The 25,568-nt window shown below is 43.0% G+C and overlaps 1 protein-coding gene across 3 annotated transcripts; it reads left to right on the top strand.

The window, feature by feature from the left end:
• The first annotated feature begins 1,694 nt into the window (after positions 1-1,694).
• On the top strand, positions 1,695-24,010 carry cbx7b (chromobox homolog 7b). 3 transcript variants are annotated; one of them, XM_085283882.1, is made up of 7 exons: positions 2,506-5,432; positions 12,651-12,694; positions 15,364-15,429; positions 17,160-17,226; positions 17,345-17,684; positions 19,311-19,541; positions 19,629-24,010. In XM_085283882.1, the coding sequence occupies exons 1-6, from the start codon at positions 5,214-5,216 to the stop codon at positions 19,499-19,501; spliced, it is 927 nt and encodes a 308-aa protein (XP_085140008.1). In that variant the 5' UTR covers positions 2,506-5,213; the 3' UTR covers positions 19,502-19,541; positions 19,629-24,010. The 3 variants fall into 3 exon arrangements, with proteins under 3 accessions (XP_085140009.1, XP_085140008.1, XP_085140007.1); XM_085283883.1 differs by lacking the exon at positions 2,506-5,432 and adding an exon at positions 1,695-2,041 and having other exon boundaries at positions 19,311-24,010; XM_085283881.1 differs by having other exon boundaries at positions 19,311-24,010.
• The last annotated feature ends 1,558 nt before the right edge of the window (positions 24,011-25,568 follow it).

Below are 25,568 nucleotides of genomic sequence, written 5' to 3'. Positions count from 1 at the left end.
TCAGGAGCTGGTTGGCCAATGAAACACAATAAGGTGTTCAACATTCGGTAGCAGTTCTGGCACTGGAGGTAGATGCTAAGTCCTACTGGAAAAGGAGATCTGTGTTTCCATAAAGCATGTCAGCAGATGGAACCATGAAGACGATTGTGTTGACTTTGGACTTCATAACACACAGTGGGCCAGCCACCAACAACATCAGCATCATCACAGACCGTGGAAACTTCCCACTGGATTCTGTGCCTCTCCCACTCTTCCTCCAAACAACGATAAGGCCCAGGGAGCAGGATCAGCCCAGCAAAGACTTTGGAAAACATTAAGTGGAGGATAGTTTTTGAACTTTTAGTTTGAAAGCTTTTCCTATTGGTAAAGACCTCACCACCGCCCAAAATAAATACCATTAATACTACACCAAATTATTAAATTAAATCATGTAAGTTTTTTTTAATTTTTCATTTATTTATTTATTTTTCTGTGAGTCCACAGTAAAATAATTCACAGAAGAAACATTTCTGTGAATTAATGATTAAAAAACAAACAAACAGGACAGCCTGGGCAATAAACTACCCAAACTCTTTCTGTAATTTTACACATTTATCCTGTAATGTCACTGCGCCATCGCACCTAAGATCAAAGTGAGTTGTATGTGACTCGTGTGCTCTACCACCTTAATTTCAAAATGAAGTGCAAAAAATTAGTGTGTGACTGTTCCCCGCTATTCCTAAAGATGTCTGCTTGTGGTGCCTCCTAATGCACTAACACCAGCTACAGTCCACTGATTGCAAAGCTCTTCTAACACACAATCATCTGAAGACTGGTCATCCTTTTTGTTTGTCCACTTTTTCCGACAGACAATCTATGCAGCAATGACCTTCTGTGGCTCTGGACAACTGTCAAGTCAGCAGTCTTCCTCATGATTGGGGAAGATCGCTGAGCTACTGAACAGTGGTTGCATGTGCTGAACTAGACACAGTATTGATACTGGCGGACTCATCAAACTGAAAAGATTTTTGTAAGTCAAAAAATGCAATAATATAAATTATAACAGAGAAAAGACAATATATTTCACCTTACATGTAATGCATATATAATAAATGAAAGCTTGCCTTTTTGAACTAAATGTGGGGACATAACAAACATTTTTACAATATTCTAATTTTCTGAGATGCACTAATAATGTTGTTTAAAAAAATGATAACTCCATCTGACAGCTGTATCCCTACCTCCTCTCCAACATGAAGGTTTACAGTTAAACATTAAACATTTGCTTTGCAAGCCCAGACCTGCATAAAAGCAAAGTTTGGTTGGGCCCCCTATTTACACGTTAGACACCTGAGTTGTTCCACCAAACACTAAAAGGACCCTCTCACCAAGATCAACGTCATAATTCTGTGATCAGATATGTCACAATAAAAGTACAGACTCAAGAAATCCAAGCTAATGTTCGTTTATTCCTCTACACCTCAGGTACTAACCCTTTGAAAGCTGGCTTACTTTAAGTGCATACTTAAAAATGAGCAGCTTCCATACATGTAATAACGATATTATATCATAAATATTATAATAAAAGAATGACTGTTTATACTACGGTGCTGCTGCTTTAAGTGAAGCAGAGGAGGAAAGTACTATCACCGTCTTTGGTATCCGTATACACGCATAATAAGGATGATGGGGAAGCTGGTGGCGCGCGCCGGAAACGCGCTTTGGGCCAGAGCGGGCGCGCGCGAAGCGGTGTGCAGATGTGTCGCAGATTTTGTAAAGTCACTGGACGCATGGAAAGAGCCAGCAAAAGGAAGTCGCTCTGGATAAATGGGCCTTTAAACTTTCAGGAAAACGAGGCAGCCGAAGGAGACACGCGTGGAAGAAGACGTATCCGAGGGAGGGCTGTCATACGCAGTTAACGTTAGCTTAGTTTGTCGGGGAGAGGGACGTTACTTTGACAGTTAAAAGCCAGCGGACGGCGGCGTGCGAAGAGATGGAGCTGTCAGCGATCGGAGAGCAAGTGTTTGCAGTGGAATCAATCGTCAAGAAAAGAGTTAGAAAGGTAAGCGTGTAAAAAACAAAATGCGGCCAAATTATCAGCTTCTCTAGCTCTCAGCACTTTAAGGAGACACGCTTTTTTTTTCTTTTGGTGAACCAGAATGCTACTTTAAAGATGCTAATGAAAGCTTTGGAGATTAAACGAGGAGAGCAGCGTTTCTAAGCTGGTTATCTAATTGCGGAGTGTATTGAGGGAGCAGGTGAGCGGAGGATGTCCCTTTAATTTGACACGGAGACTGTTGTTCCTGTACTACAGCTTAAAGTGTCAGGTGTTTGGCTTATAAGGCTTGAAGGAGGACGCGCGATCAACCCCAAAATACTCTGCCTTTGGGCCCATTTGCTCGCTAATTGTGTTTGGGTCTAAGTTACCGTGTTGTATTGACATGTGTAGGCGCGACGCATTTGTTTACTCGCAGGGCACAGGAGGGGAGGGGAGGGGGGGGGGGTGAAACTAGTGGTTTCCACCAGTGTCAACAACTAATATACAGAATATAAATACAGTGCTAAAGATCCACTTACATACTTGTTTCCCAAGTGAAATTAGCGATTTGCTGATATGTCAGAATCAGCATTTATAGCAGTCAAGGAATGAAAATGTAAAAAGTGAAGAAGAGATGAGAGAACCTTCATCCATGTTATAACTGTTAATGTTGCATAGTTTGTCCAACAGAGTTCTCTGCAACATCATAACAACAACCAGCAACCAGTGGATCTGAGTGCATCAGGCGGGCAGCACATGCATAATCCACAACTTGTTGTGACAATAAAACAAGATTATTTTTAAACTGTATTCATAAATAACGACTAACATTAAAGTCATTTCTTGTGTAGTATATTGTAGTAGTATTAGTATAGTAGTCGTATGTTGATATGTTGGCCAATATATCAGATTTTTAAAACATCAAATATCAGTATCAGTCTTTAAATTCTATATTGGCTCTAATATTTATGTGATCTTATTACAAGGTTTAGAAATGATAGGTAATAAATGTATTTATTACAGTCAAACATATGAGGTGCTTTTAATCATACAGTCTTTTTTTGTGTATGTGTAACTAGTGATTAAAATGAAGTCGGGGAAAAGCGGTGATTTCACCGACTGAGAATACCGTTGAGAGCCTGGAAGTTATTATTGGATGATGTCACAGAGGATGACTAATCTGAGTAGATTCGCTAGTATGTGGAAAACATACAATACATTTTGAATTGTGTTAATTATAGATATCTTCTGATGACATCATGGCAACATCTTCCTGCACATTTAACGAGAATGCGACGAGGCCTGAAATAGATAAGAAATAACAGATAATCATTAAATAAACTAATTTAAAGTTTGATTTGTTCCATTTCAGATTTGTAGTCATGCTACTGTGTTTTCATGTGATATACTTGTATAATATGTTACATTTAGGATTTCTAATGTTGTTTATATAGTTTCACACATAAAAGCTTAAAAGAGACAAACTTACTATGTACCACAAAAAAAGAAACCACCTCTGGTTGTAGCAAACGGCACATTTCAATGAAATCCAAGACACTGATGGAAAAGTTACTGTCACGGTTCTGGGTCAGGTTCGACCCAGCATTTTGAGTTCTTATGTTTTGGTTTATTTTTGAATGATTGTTTTGTTTCTCTGATGCTATGATGATTATTATTATTAGAGTTCCATGTTTTTTGTTTATCCGTGTTTAAGGATTTGTTGTTTCATGTATTGTTTGAGTTGCATGTGTTATATTCTGTCTGCCTCTCTGTCTGCGTCTTTATTTAGTGGTTTCTTGTTTCCTGTTTTATTGTGAAGGTCTGTGTCTCATGTGAGTGTGTTCAGTTCTACTGCTCCCCTGTCTCGTATAGTCCAATTTCTCCCAGCTGTGTCTCCCTCCTGTTGCCCATTCCCTGATTACCACCCTGTGTATATTAGCCCTGTGTTTTCCTGTGCTCAGTGTCGCGTCGTACCATCAGATTATGCCTGTGTGTTTCTGTTCTCAGTATTCAGTGGTCACTTCATGTTTTGTCTTCATGCCAGCAATAAAGCTGAGGTTTTGAGTTGTATTCAGTGTCCGAGTCTCGCATTTGGATCCTCCTCTCCATCCGCCTGCACACAGAGCTCTGGCAGAACGACGCGACCAGTAATGGATCCAGTGGACTCCGTGCGGTATCGGCGACCCGCAGTTTCTACCTTCCTCAAGGAGAGGGAGAGGCAGGAGGCTAGGTGTACCTGGGAGCACGAGTCACCCTTCGATGGGTCTCGTTTGGCTCTGGGTGGGCCCCGCAGCTTCCAAACCGCGATGGCTACCGCCGTTCCATCAGTTGTTCTGTCAGGGATGCGAGGGGGCAAGTGCTCTCTCTCAAAGGCAGCAGCTCCTCAGTTTTCTGGTGTCACTCCGCCGCTGCTCTTAGAATTCAGGCCCTGCAGGAGGGGCAAGCAGTGGCGAAAGAAGGATTATGTGGTGGAAGACACTGGGCTTACTCCACTGCTGTCATGGTACGACCGTGTGGCAGGCAGGAGGAGGACCCAATAGCAATATTCACAAACACGGGGATGAACTTAAGAAACACAGCTTTAATGCTGGCAGGACAGAATACAGGACATGCAAAACTAAACCGGAAAAACGTAAACTAATACTCGAAGGTAGACACAGGGAGATCCACACAACATGAGGGAGAACGCGACGCCGAACAGAGGGAGACTCAGACAGAAATACACAGAGGGTAAACGAGGAAAGTGGGAACACACGGGGAACACAGGTGACACTGATAATCATAACGAGACAGGGCGGGGTGAACTGAACATGACATGTACAGGCGTGAGAGTCACAAAGTAAACAGGAAGTGCACAGAGGTTCAGACAGGAGGAGAGAGAGCACGGGGAAAACACAGACATAACGGGCTGGGGAAACATGAAACAACCACAAAGGGAGACGAGGGCTCATAAATACATAGAGGGCACACAGGGGGGAGAGAGAGCACGGGCAGAACTTAGACATAATGGGCAGGGGAAACATGGAATAAAACATAAGGAGAGACGAGGGCTCACAGATACACAGAGGGGCACACAGGGGGTAAAAGCCATGAAGGGAAAACACTTAGGGAACAACACAACAGGGCAACTCAGAAAACATGGCCTAAGCAAGGAACAAAATACAAAAATACAAGGAACTAAGAATACTGGGCCCACATGGCCCAGGACCATGACAACTGCAGTCCTTTGCTTTGTTTTTTGGGACTTCCACGTTCGGAGCTACACAAACTTCCCGCTTCTTCGTCCCAGCCCGGCCCACCGAAAGACTTTCGGTCCGGTCTGCAGGAGGATTCGCAGTCTGGCTTACCTCCCTCCTCCCAGAGTGAGCGACGCTCACGCAGCCGTCGCTCCGCTGCCTCTGGACAATCAGCAGTGGTGAGCAACAGACTGTTTTTCTCATGCTCCTCCTGAACTCATGAATGTAACGAACAATAAATCCACCCCTAAGACCCTGAAGGCTACCTGCCATGCAAGTGAATCTAAATCTGCTAACTTAGAGGTAGTTGAGTCTGTGTTTGTTAACTCTGTGAACTCCTGCTCTGAGGATTTAAGAACCGGTTTTCATTCGGCACAATCTGAACCCAGTGTTAAAATGACTAAGACTACTTTACTTGAATCTGGGGGGAGAAATTTTCGGACTGCTGTGAAATTTCTGGAGGCTGCAAGTTCTGTTTTCAAGTCAGCGGAAAGGGAGGTGGTTAATGTTTCTAAGTCAGCTTTTCAGCCATGTACTTTTCATCAAGGGCACAGGCAGTTGGTAGGGACTGAGATTGCAGGCTGTAACTTGGGCTCTCTGAAGGAAGAGGCTGTCTGCTCCCCAAGGACATTTAAGGACTCTAGTTGCCCCTTTCTACAATCTATTAAGACTGTGGCTCCTCCTAGGGACTGTTCTGTATCCCTGCTGGATGTGTCTGAGGTTGCCCACTCTGCAAAGACTATATGCCCAGACCCAGTTGGCAATATTGTGCATTTTGAGGTCGTTCCTGAGCTTCTCTCTCCTCCTGTTCCTGCTCCCAGGGTAGCTCGGGCCCAGCGTTCCCCTCCACCCATTTCAGTACCTCGGGTGGGAGGGGCCGGTGTTCAGCTGTTGCCAGCACCTGTTCCTGTGTCGGCTGGAGGCTCAGGTGAGCCCGTCCAGCAGTTGTTCTCATGTTCAGAAGGCTCAGGAGGATTAGCTCAGTCACCTTCACAACCACCGTCACTACAACCTCTATTGCAGTCCCTAGCTCAGTCTCCACCTCCACCACATTCAGCCCTGCTACCCATAGCTCAGTCATTACCAAAACCAGACTTACTACAAACTTTGTTAGTCCAGTCAGTAGCTCAGCTGGTAGAGGAATCATTAACTTTGTCATCAGTTCAGGCCCCAGTGCTTTCACCCATTCAGTCAGCCACTCATCTTCACCCTCAGCCAGGGGTCCCAAATGGCTCTGGCCCTGCATCTGCTCCAGCTGGAGAGCCCAAGGCGCCCGTCCAGCCTCGTGCCTCGTCAGCTGGAGGGCCGGTCGGGCACGGTCGGTCCCCTGAACTGTTTTGGCCCTTGTGCTGTCGACCTCCGGGTTGACCCCCTGAACTTTTCATGGACTCCGGTTCTTGGACTCTTGTGCTCATTGTTTTTTTTGGGGGGGTTTTTTTGGGCTGTCGGGAGCCAGCCCTTGGAGGGGGGTTACTGTCACGGTTCTGGGTCAGGTTCGACCCAGCATTTTGAGTTCTTTTGGTTTATTTTTGAATGATTGTTTTGTTTCGATGATTATTATTATTATTAGAGTTACATGTTTCTGTTTATCGGTGTTTAAGGATTTGTTGTTGCATGTGTTATATTCTGTCTGCGTCCTTCTTTAGTGGTTTCCTGTTTTATTGTGAAGGTCTGTCTCATGTGAGTGTGTTCAGTTCTACTGCTCCCCTGCCTCGTATAGTCCAATTTCTCCCAGCTGTGTCTCCCTCTTGTTGCCCATTCCCTGATTACCACCCTGTGTATATTAGCCCTGTGTTTTCCTGTGCTCAGTGTCGCGTCGTACCATCAGATTATGCCTGTGGGTTTCTGTTCTCAGTATTCAGCAGTCACTTCATGTTTTGTCTTCATGCCAGCAATAAAGCTGAGGTTTTGAGTTGTAATCTGTGTCCGAGTCTCGCATTTGGATCCTCCTCTCCATCCGCCTGCACACAGAGCCCTGACAGTTACAACCTTTATGTGTTTGACATTTTGACCTGAACAACCTTTTTTTTTTTTTTTTTGGCCTGTCCCGTTTGGCTCTTTTGCCATCAGAATTGTTGTCTAAAGACAAAGAAAGATGCCCAACGGATTTACTTTACCAAACTGACCATCCCAGCCTTGCCGTAATGGTCCATTTGATTCACCTTTTATTGTTTATTTTATTTTCACTTACTGAATACGGGACAGACTTGACTGGGGGAAAGAAGGGGAGAAAGAAAGAGGGAAAGAGAAACAGCTGAGAAGAGGGACGGGGGAGAAGGGCAAAAGACAAAAACCAACAGAACGGGCAGAGAAAAAAAATGCATATATCAATCACCTGGATCACCTGCTGAGAAAGAAAAAAGAAAGCAAGCAGAAGAGAACAAGAGTAATAGAATAAACAACATCACAATGATATATGGGAATATGACAGTAAATACTAAATGTTAAACATTATTGTGCAGCACATAAGATCAACAGAACACAGTGTGCTTTGAGGTAGGAGCCAAAAAGGGTGTAGTTTGTGGGTGTGATCACCCGTGTGTACACCTGTGAGCATGGACGCGCTTGTTTTTTGTTTTTTAAAAGGTTCCTTCATGTAATAATCTGCTCGAGGGTGTGGGGGGGCCACAGCCCCGTCCTCCAGGGCATGAAGCAGGTGTGGAGGAGATCAAAACTCCAGACATCCAGAGGCCCCCAGAACACAAGAGACCAAGGAAGACCAACAGAGGGGCAGCCGCGCCACTGTCCCGGAAAGAGCTGAGGAGAGTCCCAGATGAGGGCTCACTCAGCAGCCGCGGAGCAGAAGCCAGGGGGAGTTGCAGTGACGCGCCCGTGAGCTCCGCCGGCAGCCAGCTGCGCCTGAGTGACCGAGCCCCAGGCCGAGAGGCCGGGGGCACCCCACCTCCGAAGTGGCCCGAGCAAGCCCCAGGCTCCAGGCCCCGATAAGCGGCCGCCAAGGAGTGAGCCGGTGTGTACCTGGACGCCCATCCCCGGACACAAAGAACCACCAACGCACCGATGTCTGAGGGGGTCCGCCACTGGCAGGGGAAGTGGTGGTAGGGGGAGATAGGCCTCCAAACCTTGGAGGGCCTGAGATGTCCCCAGAGAGGTGGCGCCTGACACCCAACCTGACATATAGACACAGACATACAGGCACACACAGATACAAACATCCATTCCCCCCTCATGCTCTCATATGCACTCACTCCACACTCAACCAACGTGGAGACAGACATAAAGAGACATTGTACACACGATCACACTCCCCAAGCGTACTCTACAAACCGGGTCTAGGTGCCCCCGCCCCTGGAGGGGGGAACTGCACCCAGACCCAGGTGGTGTTTCCCTTTTCCCTGCGGTGGGGGGAGGCAGACCGCCCCGACTCCGTAGCAGCAGGAAGGCTCCACACTCCAGACCGCAGTCGGACGGCCAACTCCTCCTCCTAGTCCTAGCCCCCCTGCTCCAGCAGGTCGCAGAGAATGGGGGTGAGAGAAGACTCCAAACCTCCCTCCACCCGCTCATTGTAGTGTTGATGCATGTGTGTTCTAAGGTGCATTTAAAACCCAGGAGGGCTTGGAGCTACCTGCCAGAGAGCAGCAGGTAAGCGCATGGTCCCTCCTGCTAGCCCTCAATGTCTACGTGTATTTAAAATTGAGAGGTGGGCAACGATGCCAGGGGTGGGGTGTACACCCTGATGGTACTTTGGACTCCGTGCATCGTGCCCACCCCCAAGATCCTATATGTATGTGTAATGAGAGTGTGAGTAATGTGAATGTCTAAGTTGTGGGATAAAATTGAGGCAGAGGCAGCCAGAAGGGGACAGGGGGGGGGGTAGCCTCCTCTGCACCCTCCTCTGCACCCTGGTGACATACCCCTACTCCAAGGCCCTGCATGTGTGGGTGGTTGTGGTGGAGCGGGAAGAGGGAGGCAGCTGGAGATGGGGAGGGAAGGAAGGGAGGGGCAAGTGACCCCTCCCTGGGGCCAGCTCCCCCGCTGACCCCAGTAGGCACCCCCATACTCCGCGACCCGCCAGGGAAAGGGGGCCCAGGCCCATCCAGACCGGGGCCCAGTGCAGCAGCGCCGCCCGGCCCCACAGAGCCCGGGACAGTCCACCCAACCCCACCACAGAGAAAACTGCACCCACCCCACCATCCACTCATCTTCCAGACTACATAAGACAATAAACACCCAGGCTGAGATCTTCCTCCACCTCTCCTGTATCTCCCCCTCCTGCAGAGGGAGCTCCTGAGGAGAGGAAAGCTCCTGCAAGATGTGACAATCTCCCCCACCAGTTGAAGAGCCCCTCAGGTGGCTCGACGCACCGGCGGCACCCTGCTCCAGGGCTGGGCCCCCATGCACCCACCCGCCCACAACCCCGGCAACACACCAACCAGGACCCAAGCCCCCGAGGCCCGGTCCGGGTCCCAGCCCAGAGACGGAGCGCCCCCAGAACCTCACGCCCATCCCGGACCCACCCAGGGGCAGCCAGGCTACCAGGTCAGTAACCCACGTCCGTCAGCACAGACCCTCCCCTAGCCCCGCTGCACGCAGCCGCGAGGAAACAGTCACCTGAGAGCCAACAGAGCCCCTAACCGGACATGACCGCTACCCCGGGTTGAGCCCCCCAAGGAAGATGCCTCCGGGGAACCCCCCGACGCCCTAAGCCTGTCCCTACCCCCACACCAATCACAACAGTGAAGGCGGGACCAAACTATGACCCCCCACCCCCACTAGGTGATGGAGCTGATCAAAGGAGCCCAGAGCAATTGATCTGATGTGGTGGCAGAGGCTGTATCAAGACTAATGTAATCTAATAGATAATTTCTATATTGGTTAGAGTTAAGATTATTTTTATTTTTCCAGTTCATGAGGACTGTTTTCTTGGCTATGCATAGGGCAGTGAAGATCATATGGGCGATATTCTTATCTGAAGTGACATTATCTAAGCTGCCCAACAAACACACTAAGGGGGAAGTTGGAATGTTACATTTCAGACACTTCGATAAGTCTTCACATATCTCGCGCCAAAACTTCTGAACTGGTGGACAGAACCAAAGAGCGTGGATATAATTGTCCGGTGAATTGGTTTGGCAGTGTGAGCAGTTGTTGGTAGACGTAAAGCCCATCTTGAACATCCGATGACCTGTATAGTGCACTCTATGTAATATTTTGTATTGAATTAATTGAAGACTGGGATTTCTAATTAGATGAAAGGTTTTTAAGCAAATCTGAGACCAGAAGTTTAGGTCTAAGTTAACTGATAAATCCGCTTCCCATTTTGCAATAGGAAGTGATATTGATTCATCTGTTTTAGAAAGCATTCTGTATATTTTGGAAAGTAATTTGGGGGGTTTAAGAGTAAGAAATTGAACCACACTTGGTGGTGTTTGTAGTTCAACTTGACCCGGTTTAAATTTCTTTTTTACTATGGATTTAATTTGTTGATATTCTAAAAATCTTTTCTTGTTGATCCCATATTGTGTAACTAGTCCGTCAAATGAAATAAATTCTGTTCCTTCTAGTATATGTTCTAAATATTTGATTCCTTTATCACTCCAATCTGAAAAGTTTATCATATTATTGTTTTGTAATATGTCAGGGTTGTTCCAGATAGGTGTACGTTTGCATGGGATTAATGAAGACGCCGTCAATTTTAGAAACTCCCACCATGCTGTCAGAGAAGAGCTGATGTTGATGCTTTTAAAGCATTCATGTCGTTGGATGTTTGAGCTGATAAATGGTAGGTCTGAGATCTCTAGATTATTGCAGAGTGCTTGTTCTACATCTAGCCAAGGTTCATCTAAGAGGGTGTGTTTTAGCCATCCTGAGATAAACTGAAGCCTGTTGGCTAAGAAGTAGTGCTGAAAGTTAGGCAGTTCTAGTCCTCCTTTATCCTTGGTCTTTTGTAGTGTTTTTAAGCTTATACATGGGGGTTTATTTTTCCAAAGGAATTTGGACATACATGAATCTAGAGATCTGAACCAATCTTGTGGCGGTTTAGTTGGGATCATTGAGAATAAATAATTTATTTTTGGTAAGACCATCATTTTTATAGCGGCAACCCTTCCCATGAGTGATATGGGTAGACATTTCCATCTAGCCAGATCATCTTCTACCTTCTTTAAAAGTGGGATATGGTTTAATTTAGTTAGATCTGCAAGCTTGGGAGAAACATTAATACCTAAATATTTTATATTTCCCGCTTGCAGTGGTGTAGAAGAGGAATTATGGAAGGAGCAATTAATCGGTAGGACTGTAGATTTTGACCAGTTAATTGAGTAATCTGATATTCTTGCAAAAGAGTTTATCAATTCAATCACCCCAGAGATATTGGTTTGTGAATTTTGGAGAAAGAGTAACACATCATCCGCATAAAGGCTGATTTTATGTTCCACGTTCTTGCATTTTATGCCCTTAATTACTGAATTCTGTCTAATTGCTGCTGCTAGTGGTTCAATAAAAATTGCAAATAGTGAAGGGGAGAGTGGGCATCCCTGCCTGGTGCCCCTCAAGAGACAGAAGCTGGAGGATGTCTGGTCATTTGTTCTAACAGAAGCTGTTGGGGAATTATATAATATTTTTAACCAGTTTATGAAAGAGGATCCAAAACCAAATTTGTGTAAAGTTGCAAATAGAAATTTCCAGTTAACTCTGTCAAATGCTTTTTCTGCGTCTAAAGAGAATATTGTAGTTTCTAGGTTTTTACTGTATGAGTAGTCTATCAAATTAAGTAATCTACGTGTATTTGTTGATGAGTGCCTACCTTTTATGAAACCAGTTTGGTCAGGATGAATTAAGAGGGGGGTTATTTTCTCCAGTCTCTTTGAGAGAGCTTTGCAGATTATTTTAAGGTCTACATTTATAAGGGATATTGGACGATAGCTTGAGGGATATACAGGGTCTTTGCCTGGTTTTAGCAGGAGATTAATGTTTGCAGAATTCATATTTGATGGAAGTGACCTGAACAACCTGATACCATCAAATCTAACTGCCTGGCCCCGCGATATCACATCCAGGCAGTTAAATCAGTTTAAATGTGAAAATGCTGCACAGAATAGCGATGCACTCCCTTAAGTTGCATCAAAATGAGACATTGTGCGTCTGAGAGATGAGGTAATTGTTGATGGGCTGATTTCATTGTGCTTGGCAGTGGTTCCCAACCTGGAGGTGAAAGCACTCACAGTAGGTCACAAGATCCACTGAGTGGAGGAAAAAAGAGAAGAGAGGAGCAGAAAGTTTTGTTTTGGTTTGTTTTTTGTTTTTTTTTTGTCTGGTTTTTTTGTGGGGTTTTTTTTTTTTGGCTTGTAATTTGTTTCTTCAATTACTTAAACAGTTCAAAACGGGGGGGACAAACACTACTCTCTATTTGAAGCTGCTCTGAAACTTTGTCTCCACAGGGGAATGTGGAGTATCTGCTGAAGTGGAAAGGATGGCCTCCAAAGTGAGTATGTAGATTAGAAGAATAGGATGGATAACATGAAATGGAACTGAATGTGACTCACAGAGTGGTCTGCAAAAGTCTTGAGCCACCCCTCATTTTTTAAAAAAATATTGTACTTAACAGGACCCAGTTTTGCCTGTAACTTTTTGAAAGTGGTTTTGAACAGTAGTCCTTTGGCTTTCTGAAGGTAAAACACAACTAGCATCCAAAAAAGAGCTTTGGAGTATCCTTCAAGAACCCCGGAGAGCTATTCCTAAAGTTTAAAACATTACAAGAAAGCTTGCCCAAAACACTTCAAACTATATGAAGAATAAAGTTGGTCATATTATATATGGACCTTATGGCTTGTTAAAAGTGTGCAAACTTAGATTTTGACTACAGACTGAATTTCTGTGCATTGTTGCACATGTTACAATAATTTCCATCACCTGTTTCTCATATTCCTAGCAAAATATGAAGAAATGCCAGTTGGGCCAAGATTTACTCTCCACATAAACACACTGTTCAACATTGCAATCAATCATATTTATCTTTTTAAAAGTATATAAACAATGCATCAGATGTTGTGAAATTAGAAATGTAGTAATTTGTTGAAAAACATGCCCATTTTCAATTGGATGCAAGCTGCATCTTTCAGAAAAGTTGAAACAGGGACAAAAAAAACAGGATGATCTCATGACAAATCAGTTAATGTACAGTAGCAGTATGATTGGATAATAGGACATCCTATAGGCGAGGTCTGTGCTTTGGCAGTTTGACACTGTAAGAATGTTTGTCAGAGCAAAATTTCAGAGAATTAGAGGATTTCATCACATATGGTGTGGCGTGGTGATTAGCACTGTAGCCTCACAGCAAGAAGGTCCTGAGTTCCATTCCACCAGGCTACCATCTGGCTCGGGCCTTCCTGTGTGGAGTTTGCATGTTCTCCCTGGGTACTCTGCCTTCCTAAGAACGCAGTTAGTGGGGTTAGGTTAATTAATGATTCTAAAGTGCCCATAGGTGGGAATGATTGTCTCTCTCTATGTGTTAACCCTGTGACGGACTGGCGACCTGTCCAGGGTGTACCCTCCCTCTTGCTCTATGGTACCTGGGATAGGCTCCACCCCCTACGACCCTGACAAGGATAAGCAGAAAAGAATGGATGGATGGTATTCAGAGAGAAGCTATGCAGGGGAGAACCTGTATTGAATGACCATAGTTATCAGGCTCTTAGATAGCTCTGGATTAAAGATTGACACAGTTTTATTGTGAAAATCTTTACACTGTCACTTTCTCTGACGTAAACTCACTTTGGATGGACTGAGGCAAAGGGAAAATTTGTTTTACGGTCTGATAAGGCAGAATTTAAAATTCTTTCTTGAAATTATGGATGCTGTGTCCTCCAGGCTAAGGGGTAGAGGCACTGTTCGGTTTGTTATGAGCACAACAAGATGTACAGTGGCACATTTAATCTGCACTTCTGCTAAGGCACCATTAATGCTGAACCATACTATAGATTTTGGAGCAATCTATGTATACTACCATCCAGACCACTACTTCTTCAGGTACGGGCTGTTTTATTGTAGAAGAGAGTAACAAACTGTTTTGACATGTATTACAGCAGAATCAGTTTCTAATAAAGAGCCATCATTATTAAAGAGCCATAGAGACATTAAAAAGCAAGAGGAAGGAGTTATATATCAAGCAACAGTGGGTAAATACTTTCCTTTCTTGACTACAGCAGCTGCTTTTCTCAGTCCCTAAACAGTTAGTGTTGTTAAAAGAACACAGTGGTGCTCATCCTTATGATCCAGCTTTTATTGAAATATGTTACTGACACCATGCATGAATTTAAAATGAGAATTCGTTTTTATAATAATAAATCTCGATCAATTAAACATTCAATATGTCGTCCTTGTTTTATTTCAACTTAAATACAGGTTTTAAATGGGATTTTTTTTGTGTATTGACTTTGTGGGAATGGGGTTGTGTATACTCTGACCCACGACAGCATTAAAACCACCTGCCTGATACTCTGTAGGTCCCCTTGGTGCTGCCACCCATTGGGGCATGGACACAGGATCTCTGGGAGTGTCCTTCTTTGGGCCCTGTTTGGGTTGTAGGGTAGGTCCTCTTGTTCGATTGTATTGAGATCTCGGGAGCATGGAGGTCGGGTCAACGCTTTGGGATCTTTGTCGTGTTCCTCGAGTCATTCCTGAGCAATTTTTGCAGTGTGCACGGGCACATTATTCTCCCGGGGTAAGCCGCTATCATCAGGGAGTGTAGTTACCATGGAGCAATATTTACGTGGGTGGTGTGTGTCAGGTGACATCCACATGAATGTTAAAATCTAAGGGTTCCCAGAAGAACTTTTTATTGTATGCAGACGATCAGTGTTTTTCACTTAAGCTGTCAGTGGTTTTAATGTTGTAAATATCAACATACTAAAAAATATAGAAATGCAGTTTTGAAAAGTTACACCAGGGCAAGAATTTATTTTAACTGGAGTTCTAAAGTTTGTTTTTCTGATTTAGAAATACAATAAATACACTGTGTCAGCACTTTGGCCTTGTTTTTAAATGAATCAACAGACTGATTTTAATTACCTAAATGATTATAATAATAAATTATTTATGGAGGTCATTGAAAAACGAAGAAAGCTTTTATATATGTTTTGCATCCTCCTACAGGTACAGCACTTGGGAACCTGAGGAACACATTCTGGACCGGCGCTTGGTTCAGGCCTACGAAGAGAAGTAAGGCTGCCTTCAGCCACCATTTGTCATTTATTTTTTCAACTTTGTACTTTGCTCCTTTATTTAACACAAACTGACATGCAGAGTCTAATTTTTGTTTATAAATATGTGCATATATATACGTATATAGATACAAATTATATTATATTTTTAGGGTTTCCCCTTGGAGGCAGTGTGTTATCAGTCTGATATCTGTCTGCACTTGAATGGGGTCAAGTTGGCAGTTGCATACACTCTGAATCTGATAATCCAGCAGTTTTCCTATATTGCCAAAAGTATTTGTTCATCTGCCTTCACGCACATATAAACTTGACTCACATCCCATTCTTAATCTATAGGGTTTAATATGATGTTTGCCCACCCTCTGTAGCTTCAACAGCTTCAGATCTTCTGGGATGGCTTTCCACAAGTTTTATGAGCGTGTTTATAGGAATGTTTGATAATTCTTCCAGAAGGGCATTTGTGAGATCAGACAATGATGCTGGAAGAGAAGGCCTGGACGTTGTCACTTGGCGCAATGCACAAAGTACTGATCTCCAGGCAGTCACCAAACCCAGACTTGTCCATTGGTTTACTAGACAGAGAAGAGGGATTTAGAGATGCAAAGGGTCTGGGCTGCTCTAGAGTCCAGTGGCAGCGTGCTTTACACATCCTTATTCAACGCTTTGCATTGGGCTTGGTGATGTAAGGCTTGGATGTATCTGCTTGACCCTGGAAAACCATTCCATGAAGCTCTCTACACACTGTTCTTGAGCTAATCTAAAGGCCACATGAAGTTTAGAGGTCTGTAGCGACTGACTCTGCAGAAAGTAGGTGATCTCTGCGCAGTATGTGCCTCAGCATCTGCTGACCGCACTGCTGATTTTTCTTGGCTGAGTTGTCATCGTTTCCTCCAGTCGCTTCCACTTTGTTATAATAACACTAACAGTTGACTGTGGAACATTTAATAGCAAGAAAATTCCACGACTGGACTCGTTGAACAGGTTTCATCCTATCACAGTACGATCCTGGAATTCACTGAGAGCGACCCATTCTTTCAATGTTTGTAAAAGCAGTCTGCATGCCGAGGAGCTTGATTTTATACACATGTAGAATTCAGTTATTTGGATTTACAAATCATTATAAATCATCAAAAAGCACATATAGAAACATAGACAGAAATTTGCATTTAACTATGACATTTGAAATAAGACATAAGATTTCTTCTTATTTGTTTGTATAACCTCTAAATTGGTACTTGGTTCTTTAATCATATATATGTTGGTGATTTCTGAAAGGAGAATTGCTAAACAACACCCACACACACACACATATATAATTTTTTATATAATTTTTGGACGAATATTGAAGTAAAGCATGTAGGTAGTCTCCTTGGGCAACACTGGAAGACTATTTTTAGAAGCCTCCTTGAAAGCCCCTCTCTGACCATTTACATTTGTACGTCTGCAGTGATTCCAAAATGTCACAATCGCAACCTTTCAGCTTGAATTAATTAGGGAGGGGCCAAAGTTGTTCGGTGGTGAGCAACAGTTGTGTTGTTGTTAATGCACAGTGTCCCTATGTATGATGGCACACATGGCGTAGTTTGAGTGGTTGTTGTCTAATGTAGTACCTCAAAGCTTCCCAACATTACAGTACAGCTCTTTTCAGACTTTCTGACCCCGAGTCAGAACGCACAATTTGGCTTGGATGCTTTTCCTGCCTGACAAAGGTCTGCTTGGTTTTTCCAGAGAACAGAGAGAACGAGCTCTGGGTCCCAGAAGGAAAGGAGCCAAATCCAAAAGAATCCTTCTGCAGGTAAAGTTTGGAATTTGATTAAAAATTATATATATATAAAATTCAAACTGTGTTTCTCTCATTGGGGCCTGACAATGACGTTACTCTTTTTTTCTTTTTCTGTTTGATCTTGATTCAGAATACTGTCTACACCATGGATCTCCGCAGCGCTCACAAGATTCCCGAAAAGCCTGCACCGCGCCTGCGTCTGTCTCTGACACGCTCTCTGCTCCCCGAGGATGACCATCAGCCATACAGACAGGAATCACAACACAGACTGAGGACAAAGGAGTTCAGATGCTTTAACTCAAACCCTCCAAGTCCAAGACAAGAGAACTGGGAAGAGCATGGAGAGGAAGACGAGGAGGAGGAGGACGAGGAAGAGGGAGAGAACAGCATGGAAGATGATGAGGACAGGGAGGAGGAGCAAGAGGAGACTCAGAAGAACACAGCAAAGGAGAGCGATGGCATTTTAAATGGTATGTGTGTCACTTGGTCAGCCAGTGGACTCTAATCAGCTGCGTTTGCCTCTGGGATGCTCTCATGAGGTCAGGGGCCAGTTAATAAACAAGCAATTGTATTTAATAGATAAAAAGAATGACTTGTCTATCTTTGTTATTGCTTTTTTAAATTAACTGACTACATTAACTTGATACAAGCATTGACACCGGGTTGTTTTTGTCCCAGTCAACCCTCACTGACTAGTCCTTTTCTAAGGTTTTAAGTAGCTTGTTCTGCTGTTTGGAGTGCAAAGACCCGAGTCAGGGGGAGAGGGGCTTAAGCCCATCAATCAAGTGACTAACACAGAGAGAAGAGCAACCACACACTCACGTTTACACCTCTGGGTGGCTGAGAATCACCTACTATACATGTCTGTTGTAGCAGTTCCTGTTGTTTCTACCTTGCTGTCCTTCTGATCAACGATAAGTCCCATCCATGTGCAGTTGTTTTTCAATATGAGATACCATCCGTCCATTTTCTTCTGCTGATCCATATCAAGGTCACCTCTCCCACCCATCATAGGCTGGAGGATGGGCTACACCACCTTTCAGCACTTCTAGTGTAACTCTAGTCTTTGTTCTTCATCCTCCATCTCTCTGTTCTGTAAATGTATTGTAGTGACAGAGCATCTCCCAGCTGTCAGCAGACTATCATGCTGTTCTCTTAATGCTAGTGTTATCCAGAAGGGTGTCCAGGCCACAGTGTAAGTCTGTGAATGCACAATTGTTTGTGTTACAAATTTTCACACATCTACTCAGGCTATCTCCTGGGCTCCTCCCCACCCAGCTGCAATAACACATACACAGGGTAGACCCAGCACTCGCTGGAGAGAGTATGTATCTTTAAACCCCCACAGAGAAGTGGAAAACAATAGGGGAAAAGACATCTGGAATACCCTGTTTATCCTGCTGCAACCCTGATCCAAGCTTGAATAAGTGGAAGAAACTGGATGGATAAATTGTTTATATTTGATAAATATTGTTTTGCCCCGATAAAGAGAGATGGTTTGGGATGATTGATTTGTCATTTACTCACTATGAGTCATTAGTTATTATAGTAATTAGTGATCATTAGTTAATATTAATCTCTCTTGTGTCTTTTGTTGTCTCTCCAAAAACTGTCTTCTTTCTACCCTCACCTTTTCCCCTTTCTGTGAAAAGGGAGTTTTTCTTTCCCACTTTCGCCAAGTGCTTGGTCAAAGGAGATTGTGTGATTGATGGGGTGTTCTGTATTATTGTAAGGTCTGTACCTGACAATATAAAGCACCTTGAGGTGACTCTTGTTGTGATTTGGTGCTATTTGAATTGAATTTAACGGGGATTGCCTCCTCTCCTAGTTCAGTAACAGGGAGCGGTCTTGTTGATATTCACTGTTCTGCATGATCGTGCAGTAATCCCAACCGTAGTGTGCTCTTCTGTTTTCTGGGAAACATAAGCAGCCACGTGCACTCTGTTTTGATGCATGTTATAACATGCATCAAAACAGATCAGTCAAGGCAAGCTAACTCAGAACTCGAGTGGCAGCCTTGATGCAGTAGTTGTCTTAGTGTAAATGTACACTTTTCACCTTCTGCCTTTCTCCCTCTGTGTCCCTGCCTCAACCAGGACATGAGAGGACAGACGGCTGGAGCTCCACGGGACCAGACGAGGGCACTACATCAGAAAATATCTGGAGACCCGTCATATGTCCGGGAGAAATAACTGTCACAGACATCACCCTGAAATCCCTCACAGTGACTTTCCGAGAGTCAAGAGTGGCCAAAGGCTTCTTCAGAGACTGGGGCCTGAAAGTCTGAATTCTGGAAATGGGGTTGGCCGGTTAGCAGTGGAGGCATGGTGAGAGGGAGCTGAAGGCACCGACACAGTAGGTAAAAGGTGCCACAGTAGGTGTTTTCACTCTCTCTCTGCTTGTCTCATTGCCAGCCTCTCCCAACTTTCTGAGTGGTACATTTACATGCACAGAGTCACCTGAATATAAGCTGATCTCCAGGTAAAGTGTTATTTTCATTGTTCTTGACACTTTTCCTACAATCAGACTGAGTTGCCTTGAATAAGAAGAGCATTACATCAATGTTTATATTAAGAACAGGATTTAAAACTTGAGTAAATCCTGAAAGGAAGTTATTTTGTGGTTCCAGTAGAATGAGAGGCTTATAAAGTGATGGCCACAGTAAGGACCTTCTGACCAAAACTTAAAAAATGGCCACCATACAACTTGCGTAGCATTCTCATGCATTAAATAAGTGGATCAGCCACAGAAGAAGTCCACGTGGTACGTCATGTGGACAACTGCAAAAATCTTGCTCTGCTCCATTTTTCTAAGTGAATTTTCATTTTTTATGACAACCAAGACAACAGAAAAACATGGAAAGCTACATCTCCAGAGAGAGAGATCAGGTTATCCAAACACAGGTCCAACACAAACGTGATGAAAAGACAGTACTGAATATCTGTGAAGGCACTGAATACTGGCAAAATCATTTTGGTATCTGTTCTTTCCTTTGCCACTGGAGCAAAGACTGGGCCACATTAAGTATTTCAGCTAATCATGACCAAGGTACAGTCAGAAACACTGACAGATCAAATGTGAAGAATGTCCAGACATCTGGAATCAAACAGCTGGAAATGTGTGGAGGTAAAATGGCTCAGAGTTTACTTGTATTGTTGGCATTGCTTAATGCATAGATGTCCAAAGTAAAGTTCTCCTCTAGAGATGTCTTTCAAAGAAACACAACTACAGTCGCACAGTAGTGGATAGGGGTTTTCTTTGTTACCCCAAGGTATAATAAAGATGCAAAACACATTTCTGCCACGACAAACCATTTGAAAAGTCACCTGCTTCATAGTTAGTTTACCAGGTTTGGCAGAGCGGCCAGATCGCACCAATCCATCCAAGCTGTCAGTGGTGGGTCATTGGTTATGGCTACCTGACAGTACTGACAGGCACCGTGAAACCAAAAACTTAGTTGCTTTGAGAATGAAGTATTTCTTCTCCTTGATGTCCCAAATGTCCAAATTATTGACCCATGTGGATTTAAAATCCCTGTAACTGTTTGAAATTGCATAAATGTTGATCCCGGAGGCATTTAGACAATGATGGAAAACAAGTAAAGTAGCGCTCCCGCAGGCAATTCCATGGTTTTAGTGATGGAAACACAGAGCTCCGTACTTTACGTGGATCCCAAGTTATGACTGAACACTGTGAATCGAGAGGATCTTACCTTTCATGCAGAGTCTTTATTTTTGAACTCCAGCGATGAAGTATATGTAGTAGTTTCACAGTTTAAAGTAGCACAAAACTGGAAAGTCAAACAGCCAATTCCTTTGATATTGCACTTTTCATTAGCGCCTGAGCAAATTTCTTGGCTAAATGTTTGACCTTACATTAGATCGTCTTTTTCCTCTAAGCCCATTTGCCCCATGACGAGCAAAATCCACTGACAACTCCCCACCAGCGTGATCTGAGTTTGCCATTTATGTTTGTGTAATAGTTATGGGCTTTTGTTTTTGTTTTTTGCTTTAGACATGTTAGCTTTAGAGGTGGTTCAAATTTGTCTGGCCTCTACCCTTTGACCTGTTCAACCTGGGTATCCCTACCAGGAGCCTCTGCTCCCACTGGCACAGCTCTCCTGGTCATTGAAGCACACAGGCTACATTAGTAAACATGTGAGGAAGAGAAGGGAGGAGTTCTCTGTGCATGTAAACGGAGCCACACTAAGCCAGCCTGACTGGACTCAAACATTTTGTACATACTCAGTGAGGTGGGCTTAGGTATCAGACCCATACTAACACACAGTGCTGTACCTGTAACCTGTAAACTCATAGACTGTTACTGCTGTACAACACGTGGCTTTAGTCTTGTATGCGTTTCAAAATCCTCCGAGAGAAGATTTGATCCGCCTGCATGCCTTTCTCCTCCAGTACAGTTACTATAGCGATATAAAGACGGTGTAGTCTTCTCTGTTCAACTAGCTCTTCATCTCCGCACATATAGCCCACCATACAAGTGACAAATTTGTACCACAAGTAGAAACTAAATGAGAGAATGTATTAAGGAATTGCACTGTATTAGCATCATAGAGGTTTGTGTGTCCACCGGGAGGCTCTCTTTGCAAAGACTGATGGGTAGAATTTCAAAGGCAAAGTTTTAAAGCTGCTACCAGCTGATGTTTCGCACCAATATTCAGTCCCTTTTAATCATATCATTTGCACTGTCCTTATCCATTAATGTGATTCTTTTAAAACTGGAAATGCCTCATTAAGTCAATTACCAAAAGGCTAAAAAGCCGAGCTAATGCATTTAGTTTTGTCAACCGTGTAGCGTTCCAGCACAACTTTCAGAAAATGTGCTTTTCGGCTAATAAAACAGATAATATTAGTAACCCATCATCTAACAGCCGGCTAAGGCTCTTAGCCAGTGATAATGTCATTTAATAATGCAGGAAAACCTTTCAGTTTTAAACAAATGGTCTCTGAAAACAAAGAGGGACTAACGTGGACATTAACATGTAAAACTGGACGAGAGTCTATACTTTAAAATTTGAAACTGTGTAACTACATGTAGAGTCTCTTATGTTGGAAGCTGTAGCAGGCTTTATAAAACACTTTTCCAAACTGTATAAATCCCCAGTCACACCAGCCTAAAGACCAATAGGAACCCAAAGTAATGTGCGTAGAAGAATGCACATTTTTCCAGAGGGACCGGTGGTGTCTGAGGGGCCGCCAACTGATCTCTAGCAACCTATAATTGGTTATCTCATAACATAAGTATCTGTAACATGATATATTCACAGTAATTATGAGTAAAAGGTCATTTTGGACCAGGCTAACCTATAGCTAGGGTGACCAGATCCCAAGAAACTGAATGTGAGGGACACGTCAGCGATGCTGAGAGGTAGTCTGAAACGTTCATATCCAACCACAAAATAAAAATACAATAAATTGTTCATGTTCCAACTCTCCCAGTAAGTAAATACACTACTGAAAAAGAAAGCTCTAGTTTGTTCTTATGCTATGATGTGATGGGCTTTATATACTCCTGTATTTTTCTTTTTTATGTCTCTGTTATTCCAGTAGTTCTGTTTGCATCATTGCATAGATTGGACAAGGAATCAAAGTGCTTATTATTTTACATTAGTTTCATCACCGGGTTTTGCTTAGAGATTCCTTCTTTCGTCTGCATTTCCATGAACATTTCTTCTAATGTTGACTGAAAAAGTTGAGTTTTTGCAGTTCATACATGACTTTAAACTAAACTTTAAAACACCACCTCGCTTCAGTTCTGCTAAAAAGGTTTCAGAACACCGAGAGATGAAAATCACAGAAATCCAAATCATTTAGATGATATTAAAAACGATTAAAGATATCAACGTTCAAAATGATCAATTCCATGACAGCTGAGCAGCCAGCGGCTCAAATAAATGGAAACCTTGACAAATGATTGCGATGTGTTAATCAAAAGTGGAAGGTTTGAGTTATCAGGGAGCGACACTGAATGATCAGTATTACAAATTCAAAACAAACTAAGAAGTAAAGCCTAACTCTGGACCCAGCAGGTCAGTCTGACTCCACAGGCTTCCACTGGGGACGCAGGAGCCGATGTGATGTGTCACATCTATGGAATCTCCCACAGAGGCATCGCATTGGTCCACATGTTGTTTATATCACACTGAGGATTGATGGGTCAGCCTCTCATGATCTTCAAACTGTCTCTGTGTGACAACGAGCTGCAGGGAATGGAAGTGCCTGATGTTGCCTTTTTTTTCTTTTGTCTGTGGAGCTTTTAGGGCTAATACTTCCCTTTTACACACACACATTAACACACCTTTCCCGTCCCAGTTTTTTGTTTGGTTGTTTTTGTTTTGTTTTGTTTCTGTATGTCTGGATTTCACCATCCTTCAATGATGTTACTAAGACTTGAAAAACAAGGCGACGCGAGGAGGAAGCCGGAGAGGAAACGTGTATTTTTTGGTGGTTATTTTTCTACATTGACCTGAATGTATATTTATTCTTTGAGGGTGTATTTGTCACTTCGATGACCAACAAGGATAGTTTTTTATACAGTTTGTGATAACCACTGAGCTCATGCCATACTTCAGTGTTGCTGACATGACGTAAAAAGCACCTTGGATTTGACGTTGCCTGACGTGGTTGCTCGCGCTGCTTTCGTCCACCACTGAGCGAAGAACCTTGCACTTTATTGTGATGTAACCCTACAGATTACATGCTCCGGTTTATGAAGTGTCATCGTGTATAAACTATTTCTATGGTACTACTAAAATAAATGTTGCTCATGTTTAATATCATTTGAAGTCAGCCTCTTGATTATTTACAGTGACACGAGTGACTTTTTCCAGGTGCAGTTTTGTGTCTAAAGGTTATAACAGATCTACAGTGGGTCGACATGTGGTGTCACTTTAAGTGAACTGACGAACTGAATGTGAGGTAAAGCTGTCAGAGAGCCTCCATGGCTTGCATGTAAAAGGCAAAAAAGAGGCAAATTTTAATGTGTCTGCAACTTCAGACTCAAGATATGAAGTTTTATATTTTATCATCTGAGAATGGCTCCCCTTCAGCTAACAAGTGAAAAGACTAAAGAAAGACATATATTGTATTGGACTCATTTCACAAAGTTTTACAGCCTGTTCCAGAGTAAATATACACAGCAGACTGACAGCGTAGACTCACTGCAGGTGCAGCTGGGATTACCTACTTGAATTGGCAGAACAGAATTCACATGACTGCAATCTACTGCTATCTAGTGGTGAAATTTTACTCAGTGTACCATTAAATATATATTTATGTCCTATTCTTTTCTTAGAAAAACCTAAATCGTTGTACTTAATTTACAGTCATATTACATTGACTTAAATGGTCATACTTTTCTACTGCAGACATGGTCTGTAATATCTCTAATGCCATGTTTAGGAATAACGTGGGGGGACGTTCGAAAAAATATTAACGCAGAGGTTTTTTAAAAGCAGATTTCAAGTTTAAACTTTGTTTCTTTGACTTGATAGTTTTCACATATTTAGACCATTGACTGTATATAAATGATGGATGCAGCCATCAGTCCATTGTTGGTTTGTGGAGAATGATGAAAGCGCAGGTTTAGCATTTCCCCCCCCCCCCCCATCTCCATATTTGTTTTTGGGTTGTTGTTTTTTTTTTTAGGTATGCATGTCCATATTTGACTGAGAGGGTAGAGCTGGAGATTTATCAGCTAATCTTAGCACAGTTTAGACAGCTTAATCAGCAAATTGCATCTTTAATTTACTGCATTTTATTTGAACTTACTGTGATGCTAATTTAGGCTAGTAAAAACAAAACTCCTTACTGGAGAACTTGGAACAGCTGATGCATTTGCATCACTTTGCACAACACTGTGATAAAAAAGCCATTAAAAACAGTCATTCCCCTAAGATGCTTAACTTTAAACCATAAGTAAATACATTATTCTTACCTACACAGTTGTGGTCTGTAAGGAAGGAACTTGGAAAAAACAAATCTCAGGCTTAAAACTCGGACAGAATCGTTTTTCTGAAGGCAGCTTCAAATGACAATTCAAGAACTCCAGTTTGGCACTTCGTACAAGATATAGTAAATTTTAAGGACTATATACACGTGTTTGAGAGTTTGAAAAATATCTCATAATATCTGATCTTTTAACAGAAAACATGCTGACACAACTTCTTTCTAAAATGCTAGAGCTGAACAAACTCGTCCCCACAGGATCACAAAACAATTTTCAGTGTCCTCTGGCAAAAACCCTTTAAACCTCTTCATCGCTTAAATGTGGAATTTTTTTAGACTTATTTACTGTCCATCTTCAAATGGCACAGGCTTCTGACTGATGCGCAGATG

Source organism: Mchenga conophoros, linkage group LG8, assembly GCF_057382185.1.
Source record: "Mchenga conophoros isolate Kocher_MC1m ecotype Shallow Benthic linkage group LG8, M_conophoros_male_GT1.1, whole genome shotgun sequence".
Classification (NCBI taxonomy): Eukaryota; Metazoa; Chordata; class Actinopteri; order Cichliformes; family Cichlidae; genus Mchenga; species Mchenga conophoros.
This window is presented reverse-complemented; position numbering and strand designations above follow the sequence as displayed.